Genomic DNA, 12968 nt, shown 5'->3' with positions numbered 1-12968 from the left:
CAACATTAATGTATTCCCAATTTTAAAAATATTTTTTCATGCGTAGATGTTCCAAAGATGAAAAAATTGAATTGTTTGCTACCTTTGTCCCTCAAAATTGCTGGAATTCAGAGCTGTCTTGTCTTTTCTATAAAATAGTGCCTCCTTTTTAAAGAATGTACTTTCCTTTCAGATGATCCCAACTTTGTCCATGATGGCATCAAATATATACAAATATACAAATGATTTGCCATTGAATTCTGAATATGAGAGGGAGAGAGAGAGTTGTTCTCTAAGCGAAGACATATGTTAATTGTTTTAAGATGCAGTAGTATTTATTTTGACACTGCCTTCACTAACTTACATTGCTGAAACACCTTCAGACCTTCTAACAAATGTTCAATTCTGTGGCAGTGTCTAGGGTACATGAGTCAATTGGTGTTCTGTCTCAGCTTTTTATTCGGAGCACTACCTTTTCACAGATATCTTACAAGCTCCGTGGGTTCCGATTCAGTGGTTTGAAGGATATTCTGCTGTCACTGATTTATAGCAGCTCCATGAAAAGAACACAAAACAGTGAATTTTTTTAAAGCAAAATTTTTTTTGCCAGTGGTGATGTTCCCATTTTTGTGTTTGTCTCATGCCGGTCTGGCTTTCATTTGATGCTTTAGCTCATGACACTTAGCAACGCTAGGTCTCCAGTTCAGAGCATAGCTGGACCATTTAATAACAAAACCAGAAGGGTGTTTGAAAGGTCTTAACAATATTACTTTCCAAGGTATTTTCCTGTAACTTTCCTCACCAAAGATGAATGACCTTGTGTGGCAGGAACATTTGTTTTTATTTCGAGATGAAGAACTGAGGAACAGAGAAGATGAATGACCAGAGTTACTCTAGAATTAGAATCTGACCTCAACTTTGAGGACCCTTAGGCCACAGGGCTCTCTACCACAGCAAACTTGTTCTGAAAACATATCTGACCTGGAAACTCTACTCAGAGAGATCCTGAGGGATCCATCCTACTCAGAGGGATCCCAACCTCTTATTAACTTATTTAAGAGAGTTTTGGATGTAGTGGGGGGAAAAAAGTAAAATACCCTAATGACCTAAGGCAAGCAGTTAGTTCTTGCTAAAATTTCAACATGGAGAATTGACTCAGAAATTGATGATCTTGAAGAGGGCACATGGCCTGGAACTGAACATGGCTGTATGAGAAACCAATAATTTTTTTTGCTATTACCACTTTATTAATGTGCACTTCTTCTGAAATTTGTATGACTCTTAATTATTAATATGCACTAATTCATCATTTATTTTGAGCTTTCCTTTAGAGTCTAAATGTGTTTTTGTTAGCATCTGTTTTTCTTACTTATTTTGTTAACCTGCATCTTTGGATGCATTGAGATTAATTTAAAGAGAGTTGTTTTCTTTTTATTTGGGGTCTTTCAGTGACTTTTGACTTTTTTACAGTTAAATTGTGTGGAAAAATAAAACTATTTTTATACACAAAGGGAAGCATCCACAGAAATTTCTAAATGTTTTATGGACATATATGATTATTGAAGGGGAACAGGTACAGGGTAGCAGCAGTACTGGCCTGAAAGGAGTAGGGCAAAGAGTGTTGTTAGAAGGCCAGTTCCTGGAAAATGGTGCTGAGTTTCCACATCTTAATGAGTGTGTAAATTACAGAGGAAGCTGATGATGGTGGAGACTTAAATGGAGTCACACAGCGTGGGTTATATGCAGCGGATTAGAAAACAGAAGATTCCGGTTCTCAATCTAGTTCTGTTACTAGTTAGCAATCCCTTTGGCACGTCACCTAACATCTTTGAGATTCAGTTTCTTTATCTCTAAAGCAAAGGAATGAAACTCTTAAGGTCCTTTTAGGCTCTCACGTAGAAAAAAGCAAGTCTTTGCACACAGGATTACATTTCTAACACTGATTATAATTTAAAAATAAATTTTGAGATGCTGGATAAACTAGTCAAAATTTGTAACAGCACCCTAAGGACAAAGTTAAAGGCATTTGGGAGCTAGCAGACTAATGTCCTAGGCCTGGCTTTGACGCGGTTGGTGAGTGGGCAAATTTATGCATTTCTATAGGGATTAGGTTTGTTTTCTGTATTGCCAGTTGGGCTAGATTGTCTCTGAGTTTTCAATCAGCAATAATATTGGCTATTCTCTTTGATTTTTCCAGTAAAATAACTCAAAGAAATAATATGAGTCCCTCAATATACAGTTTTAGTTTCCACAATATTTCCATGAGGCGTTTTGACAGGGATGTACCAGAAGGAAACAATATACCAGCACTTTTCATGGGAATTATTTCTAAAAAGTCTTGCCCCATTATCAGGCTTTATGAAAACTAAACGTAAATTTAAAACCTTGGGTAGTTATTTATTTTCTATAGACCTTCATCTATTAATAAGAGGTAAAGTGTGGGGCAGAGTAAAGAGTTGGGATGGGTAGCTCATACCAATTAGACAAAATGAAGAACTAAAACAGTTATTAACTACTTACATATTCATGACCAATACGACATGAATTATGAGTGAACTACTAAAGACAATGACTTTTAACCAACCATTTATCTTTTCCTTTTAAAATGTAAAGCACAAACATGAAAGGGCTAGAAATACTTTATTTGATGGACTCGTACGAACAGATGAGAGTTTAGTTAGTATTTTTCATGTGCTATTATCATTGTAACTTTAAGCAGATAAACCTTAACAATTATTATTAATATTGTTAACATCATAATTCATTCGTCTAATTCTAATTACAAGAAATTGTCATATTTTATTTTTTTATCAAACAGTTTTCATAATGAGCGTGAAAGAAACAATAATATAATATAGAAAGGCACTCAGAGGGAAAAGTAGTGCCACATCCAAAAGTATTATTTCAGAAAATTTTTTTTATGTCATATCCACATTAAGATATTTTGTCAGTCTCCACAGTACGTCTGTGAGGTATAAGGTTGTTTGTCCTGAAATCCCTATTTTACACACAGGGAAACAAGCGCAGTATGTTTAGCAAATTTTCCAAGGCCACATATTGTGTCAGGATAGCACTGGGAAAAGAATTTGTCTCTGATACTTTTCTTATATAGTCCAGTGCCTAACGCAGTGCCCTAGAAAGAGTAAATGCTCAATAGTCACTGAAGGAAAAGAATGAAACCATTCTTCTCTATGAAGTTGAGAAAACTGTCATATTTGCTCTCTATTCCTTTAGTCATTAAATTGGACACGCTGGGGCAGCAGTTGAGCAATAAGCTTCATCCACTGTCCTTTCCACAAGTTTCCATTGTTACATGAAGAGGCTTTACAAGATGGTACCATCTGGTCAGTACGGAAGTTACACACTTCCAGGCACCCCCCCATAAGGAGTGTCATTAATCTTGGTTCATTGTACCATTGGCTTTTGTGGTGTAACTTAGGTCCATCAGCCTGTGGCCAAGATCAACTTTTCACAAAAGTCACTGAAAATTCATTATTAATAATTAACATGTTACTGATGCCCTACCCTAATGATATTCTAGTAAAACAGAGTTCTACATCTTGGACCTAAAGAACTTAGTTGCAGCCCTTGAAAATAAATGACTTGGCTAGTGTCGGCTCTGGCTACTTCAGACTTTGCTGAAGATAATTATAAAGCCAGAAAGAATAACTCAATTTATTTCCTGAGTTAATGTGTCATAAGTTGAATTGCAACTGTAAACATGATAAAGGTCACAGTGGCGTGACTTCTACTTTTATTTATTTAAGTATTTTGGCCACGCCACACAGCATGCGGGATCATAGTTCCCCGAGCAGGGATGGAACCCTTCCCCCCTGCAGTGGAAGTACAGAGTCGTAACCGCTGGACCACCAGGGAATTCCCTGGCATGACTTTTAGAGTTGATAGAAAAATGTGGTAAAAAACACAAGTGTTTACATCACTGGGAGACAAAAGGATGGCAAAACTATAGTAGTTATTCCCAGTGATGCATCACCAAATAAGTTAAAGATTGTCATTCATTTCATTGACACTGGTAACCAATTACCTAAAAAATAAGTAAGACATCTCATGAAGCACTTACGGTTAAAATGTATTCCTTCACCTCTAATGACATTCATATTTTTCTGTTTTGAGAAATAAAACCTGTTTAACTCCATAGAATGATCCTATTAAAATGAAATGAAAATACTCTTGTATCTGTCACCCAAATTTAGTGATTGATCTAAAATTTCACCCAGGTGACACTTTCACTAGGGCACAGTCTGGAGAAATCTGACAATTCTACATCTCATTTGCTTATACTTAAACAAATGATTCACCAGACTTGCCTAATTGGATAGTGTGTTTCCACTGGAGTGAATGTCTTAATAGTATTTCAAGACAAATCTTAGAGATAAGATTCATCAAACATTTCTACTCCATCTTATCATGTCTAAAGGTCAGAGATATTCTGAGCTCTAAAAGAGCATCACAAGGAACTTAAAGCATTCTTTGGTGCAACTGTTACTCATTTTTAGAGCATAGTCACAACTAAAATAGAGACAGACAGAAATCAAATCAAACTATTAAACATCTAAAAAAAAATGGTTCTGAAGAACCTAGGGGCAGGACAGGAATAAAGACGCAGACGTAGAGAATGGACTTGAGGACACGGGGAGGGGGAAGGGTAAGCTGGGACGAAGTGAGAGAGTGGCATGGACATATAAACACTACCAAGTGTAAAATAGATAGCTAGTGGGAAGCAGCCGCATAGCACAGGGAGATCAGCTCGGTGCTTTGTGACCACCTAGAGGGGTGGGATAGGGAGGGTGGGAGGGAGACACAAGTGGGAGGGGATATGGGGATATATGTATATGCATAGCTGATTCACTTTGTTATAAAGCAGAAACTAACACACCATTGTAAAGCAATTATACTCCAATAAAGATGTTAAAAAAAAACTATTAAACATCAGCTTACTGGGTAAATTGAGTTTAGATACCTACATGATGTAAAAGAGCAGCTTTTGTATAAGCTCCTATACCCTTTAAACTTAAAGCATAGTCCGTGTTTTCACTTAAAAGTAAATATCTAACTGAAGCCAGAAATTTCATTTTGTCATTGTATCAATTATGTTTAAAAGACCATTATTAAGTAAAATTTAACTTAATTTGTGAACAACCCTACAGTGAGTGGAAATGGAAAAATATAAGTACCCACACCCAGCAACAAACAAAAGACAGATTCTTGAGCGCCAGACCCTCCAACTTGTCTACTTATCATTCAATCCCTTTGCTCACTCTTTCTTTCTACACCAGGCAGAAGAGTAAAATATTTTCAAAGAAATTCCCCGGACTATATGATTTCAATTGCACGTGCCACTCTGGACAAACAGAAGATCCTATTTTCAAAGTCTTAAAGCACTTGTAAGGGCTGTGTATATGTGTCTTATTGTCTTTGTTGCTTCTCTCCTGGAGAACTTGGTTGGCCAGAGCTCTCTCCAGGGCGGTGTGCAGGAGTGACAGGAAACTGAAATCCATAGCCATTGTAGCCATCCAAGTAGACACACTGGAAGAAGCTGATGGGGCCTAAAGAATAGAGGATGATGATTTATTAAAACAAGCAGAATGTGATTAGGAACAGAGGTGAAACACTGTGAGGCAGTCTAATACAATACATATGGACATGGGTTCTCCAGCCAGATAGCCTTGGCAACAACCAGCAAGCTCCTCACATGTAAAATCAAGACAACAACAAAAGACCTCACAGAAATATTGTGGAAATTAAATAAGTTCATATATGTGAACCACTTGAAATCCTTCCTGGCACACAATAAGCCATTATTAAAATGATAATAAAAAAAGCCTGGCATGGAAAGTCAAAGTGTTCAGTTTATAGGAATCTAGGATGTGCACAGTATTTGGAAAAACTGTTATGTAGTAACAGGTTTCAAAACATGAGCTTATCAATATGCAAGGTAACCAACGTGTGTGTGTGTGTGTGTGTGTGTGTGTGTGAATAACACCACAGAGAGCCTTGTGATTCGTAAAGTCTTGAGGTTTTCCACTTGCCCTTGCTCTGGAGGCTAGCACTCTCCTGAGATGGCACAGTGACTCTTTAGGGCAGTGCCTCCAGGTAGCAGCTCTGTTGTCAGAGTAGAAAACAACACAGGAAAGGAGTTAAAGCCCAGCGAGGCAGTGTGCGCATTGGATACAGCATGAGCTCTGGGCCCAGTGAGCCGAGGCTCCCAGGTAGCAGTTTTGTTAAGAGGTGGTGAGTTTAGCCCCTTCTCACCATGATGGACCCCTACTGACACTTCAGTGTGGTCCATCCTATCCATTTGCATTCTGTCAACCAACCACAGACTTCTTGCAGATGGCCAGGAAAGAGAATGACAATTGCAGCTAGCAGTATGTGGGATATGGGGGTGAGGGGCGTGCTGGCCAAATCCATATGAGCCTAAGGGCTTAGGAAGTAGAATAAAGCAAAGTGTGGGTAGAAAGAAGCCAAGGGAAGCAACAAGGGATTATTCTGATTTCATCATCCATGATGTCAACTGACTTTAATCATTGAGTTTTCAGTGATGAAAACAGTTTGGAGAAATCTTGAGTTTAGTTCTTCTCCTTTCCACTCTGTCTCATCCAGAATTGTTTTCTATTTTGTTCTAGCCTCAGACAGAGGCAGGAACACAACCCCCCTCCCCCCTGGGGGTTGGACGGTTACACAGAAGGATGGCAGTAAACAGCAGCACCAGTACTAAAAGGGGAAGAGTCCATCAACGACAGGCTACTTTCCAGCTGACCCTTCTGATCTGTAGGCACTGTTCTGACATTTATTTTATTGATGTCAAATAGTTATTAGTGAAAATATCATCATAGCTGCCTATTCTAGATCTTATATAAAAGGCTCATGAATATCAAACTGTAGAACTGCTTCATGGTAAGATGAAAATAGAAAATATTGTTTTGCTACAGTAAATCCCCAAATGAACTTAAAGTACTTGATACCTTGGTACTTTTTTTTACTAAAATAATGGAATTATTTTATTTACTTACTTCTTTTTAATTAAACCTTTTATTTTGAGATCATTGTAGAGTCGCATACAGTTGTAAGAAATAATGCAGAGAGAGCCCACGTATCCTTCACCTAGTTTTCCCCAATGGTTAACATCTTTGCAAAACGATACTATAATATCCCAACCAGGAAACTGACATTAATATAATCCACCTATCTCATTATGTTTTAATATTTATTTATGAAATAAGAGATTTTGAGTGTTATGTGATAAAGCCACAATTTGTTATGAGTAGGTTAACAATTGGGAAAGCATTGCTATATAAATCAGACACATGCCCAGATTGACTTTATGGATTTTGCAACCATATCTGAAAGTATTAAAACTGCTTATTTCTTTATATTCCACACAACCTGATTATATGAAGGGTTATAATGAGTATCTCTCTTATCTGTTGCAGAAGCCCCAGAATCTAAACGGTGCTTAGAACATAGTAGGCACTTAATATTTGTTCAATAATTCAAGTATTAATACAGGAGGCATTTTCTATTATAGAGGGCATTTTTGTAATTTCCTTCAGAAATACACCTAAGAAACATTGTAAAGCCCAGAGAACATTATTGACATCATTTCCTCAGATAAATGTCTATTCTTTACTTTAAAAGCATTATGTGAAGCAAACTTAGGTTACACCTATTTTAAAAATTGCTTCCTTTAGTCTGTCCAGCAATGACTTTTATGCATATGTGAATTCAAGATGTATTACTTTACCATCTGAAGAAAAATATCTAATTTAGAAGTACTGAAATAATGAGAATCTTGGACATTGAATTTTGTAACTGCATATGAATATTGATTGCATTCTAAAATCAACGACCCCAAAGACTGAATATTAAGAGCCTGCCACATATCGAGAACAATCCAAAAGAACTTTCATTCTTAGAACGAGTTTCTAAGCAATTGAATTGCTGAGACCTATTTCTACATTTTTTTCTTTTTGATGTAAAAAATTTCAGCTGTCTTTTTATAAAGTAGACAGTAGCACACATTTAAGCACAGATTCGGTTGGAGTGCTCAGGATCAGAGCTGTGTAGAATGGTTTGCAATAAGTGCCACTTCCATCATTACTTTGTAATTCCTCCAAATATGTGCCACTTGCCTGACGCAAAAAATGCAGAACTTCTCTTTGAAATATAAGAGACCTACTTTAATGTTATTCTTCACATCTGTGCTAAAAATCTTTTTCTTCTAATACTGGTCTTCTTAAGGGAGTCTAAAGTTTCAATTTATATATACCATCTACAGAATGCCTCAGTAGTTTTAATCTTTTTAAAAAACTTACTTTTTTGCCTCTTTGTGGAAGGCACATCTTCAGCTTCTTCTAGTAGATAACAAAAATATGAAAGTAAATAACTTGTACATTCACAGCTATTATACAGATATGTAGGGAACTGAAAAATGTCTAAAAAATGCACAGTATGAAAGAAACAGGAGCTACTTGCCCTCCTTAGAATATACTCTAGGTTCTTATTCAGATTCTGTTCAGCCTTTAACTACAAAATTTAGTAAGTAAGAGCCAGGAATAGAAGAGGTGGCAATGAAAGAAAAGAATGGGAAATGTTACAGGCAATTGTTCAGATAGAAACTGGTCCTGATGTTAATGGAGGGCTAGCTGACACCCATTCCTTTCTCAGAAGAGGTCTTTGATGCTCAGAGTTATAATATGGTAAGGATGGAATCTGGCTATGAAACAAACATTTTAGTCAAAATAATTTTAAATTTGTGAGAGATGTAAGTTTTAATGATCATCCTTGTCCTGAAAGAATAGCAGCAGGCTAGTATTCTGTATCCTTTCCTTTTCTCATGTGATTCAAGGACTCTTTTGCTTGAGTGATATGTACCATGTGTATATCTAACAAAGGATAATTTGCCACTATCCATCTGAACCCCCTTTCCCAGGTTAGAAGTTCTTAACTGGTGTTCACAGATAAACTTTTGCGAGTTTCCTGTAAAACTCTGAAATGTTAAGATATGAGTGTGTGTGTGTTTCATCTAAAGTGGGTTTTAGATTTCATCAAATTCTAAATGAGTTCAAAAAACTTCCTTCTCAAAGTGTGATCCATGTACCAGTAGTTTCAGCATCGGGGAAACTGATATAAACACAGTTCTTGGTCCCCAACCTCAACTTATTTCATTTTAACAAGATTTCCAAATGATTTGTGTATAAAATTTTTTGAGAAGCTATGGTCTAGAAATAAAAAAATATATATTAAAAGTTACAGTTCTTAATAATTCAATTTTTTAAAAAATCTAAAAATTTTAGTATTCAAAAATATCTTAAGACGAGTGTAAATCATTTCATAAGAATCAGAAAACTATTCTCTTGTGTCTTTTCTCAAAGTGCTATTTTCCACACTGTTAATTAATTCCAGACACTGCCACAAAACTTATATTTTGATGACAAGAACACCTCTTAGGCAAACTCTTATTGTCCACAAGCAAGTCTGGAAGTAGAACAGTAAATATCTATCATATAACCAGCCAAACTAGGAAGCCAGGAAACCCTTCAGGAAAAAAATGCATTAAATTAAATTAGTTGAAAACCTTACAATACAGATGAGGAAATTTAGTCCTGGAAAAACTCGCCTAAGGTCATGTATCTGGTTGTAGCAAATTTTTCTGAGGTTTGAGATCTGTCTTCCTCCCTCCCTTCCTTCCTGCCTTCCTTCCTTCCTTCCTTCCATCTTTCCTCTATGCTATTGTTGCTAGTATAGGCAAGTTATCTTAATTTTTCTTAATAAACACATCAATCTCATATTTGAACATTTATGTGAACTTCCTGCTGTCAAATAACATCTCCCCAATCCTTGGTGAAACGATAATTTTGAAATATTGCTCTTGTAAGCAGATTGGCCAACAAATTATTCAATAATTACTTGTAAATAAATCAGTGTCCAGTTAGCCTTCAATATATGGAGAGATATATGTTTTCCAAATAACGTACAAAAACTGTTTGTTTACAAATAAGTCTACCTCTAAACATTGCTTAGGTAAAGCTGAAAACCAGATAAAGAATAGTTAAATAAAACAGACAGAAAAAATATTACAGACTTAAGAGAAAACTCATAGTGAACTGAAGATAACAATCTTACCTTTAGCTTTCGTTGAAGCTGGTACATCTTCAGAATCTTCTCCTAGAGAGTAAAGAAAGACATATCAATTCATGATCTATTTCTCAGATTTCCCAAAGACGAAATATTGTGTTTAAAGATTGTGAAGAGATAGAGGGTCTCAATCTATAAACTCAGCATGAAGTGTCTCTATGAATTAGAACTTTCTGACAAATAAGGCAACTTCTCTGACTTGGGCAGAGGGTGGGGAGGAAATAGATGCTGCGCCAGGAGTGTGATCAGCAGGCCGGCGAAGTCTGGCTAGGGCAAGGAGAGCTTGCAGTGACCCTCCCAAACATGCTTGTCCTCCTCTGACTCCTAAAACTGCTTCCCCAAACCACAATCACTTTTGGAATTTCGGGAATTTGAGGTAAATAAATTCATACACATATGGCAGATCAAGAGGAAAATCTCCACCCACGTATTTTATTAGCTGACTGACTTCTGACAATCGTAAAGGCAATGAAAAGGCACTAAAAGCTGAACAAAACTCAAATATATAAATGATGACTCTTCAGGTGCATAAGGTATATCGCTTGGTCTTTTGTGCAGTCTACTTAAAAGGTACATAGTGGAATAATGTGGGAGTAATTTTAAGTCGGAGATCATTCTAATACAACATGATAAAATGATCTTTAAATTTTTATATCAATTTTTTAGCACTTGTCATGATTGGAAAGAGGGTCATTTTTGTATTGTTTATTCAGATTTTGCATACCAGCTGTCCACAAATACAAAAGGGATAAAATAGGTTAGTATGCAAATTTTCTCTAATAGGGAAGAAATGTGACCTTCAGGAAGAGATGTTACTATGTAAAAGAACAAAATGGGAAAAAGAAACAAAGTTGCTAGCATTTTTTATGGTGAATTATTAAAGTTTCAACCTGATTAGTTTTTAAAATATTTAAATACAGGCTTAACTCAATTAAATACTGAATTAAGTGATCTAAAACAGTCCTATCAACAATTATAAATCAGGGAATGATTAAATGATATTTTTAAGTAAAATAATACTTATTTTTTAAAAGATATCAGCTCTTAGATGAATCAAATAGTAACTATATTTAATTGCGTAGTCAAAATCTGCTAATTTCTATGAAGGATGTTTACAAAATTAAAATGTTACAAGGTCCTTGTACAGGAAATATATATTTTACTTTTGTAAGTAATAGCACACTTAAAACTAAGGCACCTATTCTCTGGATCTATTTGTTACTCCTAGGGAAATAAATATGGATAGAATAACAACCTCAGCTTCCTCTCTCTAGCAAAATCAGTACTCTGAACCAGAGTAAACTAGCTACAGGTGATAAAATCTGGCAAGAACGGAGTCACACGTCAATCACTCAGGCTAACCAGAAGGAGAACAGAGGCACAAGGTAAACTGTAAGCCTAGGGCAGTTGCCGTAGAGATGCAATCTCTGTGTAAGCAACTTAACAGTAACAGGAATTTACTGACCTAGGAATACTTCATGAGATAGTCACCACTCAGAATACAAAAAAAGGAGAAAAGCACTAAATACGTTTACTCTTGTAACTTGTGCCTTGATTGGGCAAGTGGTGGTTTGGACAAAATACTTGACTCTGAATGGATACAGTCATTATTATAAAATAAGTATCAAAATGTGGCAGGGGAATTTTGAGTGACTTGCTTTTTGGGGAGGGGTAGTTAGAAAAACTATGAAAGAAGACTAGATACAGCAAAGAACAGAGGATATTTGAGGAGCACAGTAAACGCTGAGGAGCGTAGGAGAACCACATCTGGAAAGGTTGGATAGGATTGTCATGTACAAGGTGTTTATAGATCAGGCTGAGTTGTCTCTATTTAATGTCATGGCAAATGAAAGTTGTTCAAGAGAGAAATAATATTTTAGATGTACTTAGTAAAAATAAGACTAGAACATAAGACAATGGATTCAGAGAAAGAAATTGGGAATGCATTTTAATAGTCAACCTAGAAACCATGATTTCTGCAACTAGGAGTCACTGAAGGAGTTGAGAGTAAATGAGGCTTTCTATGCAGAGTTAAATAGAATTGGGTATGTGTGAGTGAAAGAGATGAATACACTAAGGGATAGCACCATCCACTATTTGAGTTTGGAGGAAGGTAGTGGAGCCATTCCCAGCAAGGAGGGAAACCTAAGAGGCACTTATTAGCTGGGGATCATGAAAAGTTTCGTTTTCTTTGAGTTCAGTTGTGGTGTTGGCCAGTCATGAAATTGCAAATGTCTAGAAAGAAGCAAGACAGAGAAGGCAAGATGTCTGGAAAAGTTTAGAATTGATATGTATTGAGTTAATGGACAAAACCGGGAGAGTTGAGGCATCACTTTCTTTTTTTTGTTTGTTTTTTGGCTGCGTTGGGTCTTCATTGCTGTGCACGGGCTTTCTCTAGTTGTGGTGAGCAGGGGCTAGTCTTCGTTGTGGTGCACAGGCTTCTCATTGCGGTGGCTTCTCTTGTTGCAGAGCACGGGCTCTAGGCGTGCAGGCTTCAGTAGTTGTGGCTCGCGGGCTCTAGAGAGCAGGCTCAGTAGTTGTGGTGCACGGGCTTAGTTGCTTGTGGCATGTGGGATCTTCCCAGGCTCGAACCCGTGTCCCCTGCATTGGCAGGTGGATTCTTAACCACTGCACCACCAGGGAAGTCCTGAGACATCATTTTTAATGATGGCAATAATAGTTAATATTTCCTAACACTTCCCACATGCTGGGTCCTATTAAGTAATTTCACATGTATAGCACATTCAATCCCTACAACACCTCTCTGAGGTAGGTGCTCTTATTTTAAATCTCCTGTATAGATAGAGCAGAGAGGGGCTAAGTGCTGCCCA

General features: G+C 36.8%; 1 protein-coding gene across 12 annotated transcripts in view; it reads right to left on the bottom strand.

Annotated features, from left to right (window-relative positions):
• Positions 1-2602: 2602 nt before the first annotated feature.
• The window catches only part of TRDN (triadin), a 367278-nt gene continuing 356912 nt past the window's right edge, over positions 2603-12968 (bottom strand). For 9 of the 12 annotated variants that reach the window (XM_057527820.1, XM_057527823.1, XM_057527818.1 and 6 more), the window contains 3 exons: positions 10126-10167; positions 8316-8354; positions 2603-5546 (listed from right to left, as the gene is read on the bottom strand). In XM_057527820.1, coding sequence (XP_057383803.1) covers positions 5407-5546; positions 8316-8354; positions 10126-10167 — 221 coding nt within the window. In that variant the 3' untranslated portion in view covers positions 2603-5406. The remainder of the gene's footprint in view (positions 5547-8315; positions 8355-10125; positions 10168-12968) is intronic. The other 3 variants (XM_057527816.1, XM_057527817.1, XM_057527812.1) reach the window with 2 other exon arrangements.

This window comes from Balaenoptera acutorostrata, chromosome 14, assembly GCF_949987535.1.
Source record: "Balaenoptera acutorostrata chromosome 14, mBalAcu1.1, whole genome shotgun sequence".
In the NCBI taxonomy this organism is placed as follows: domain Eukaryota; kingdom Metazoa; phylum Chordata; class Mammalia; order Artiodactyla; family Balaenopteridae; genus Balaenoptera; species Balaenoptera acutorostrata.
Note: the sequence above shows the minus strand (reverse complement) of the source record. Positions and strands in the feature narration are given on the sequence as shown.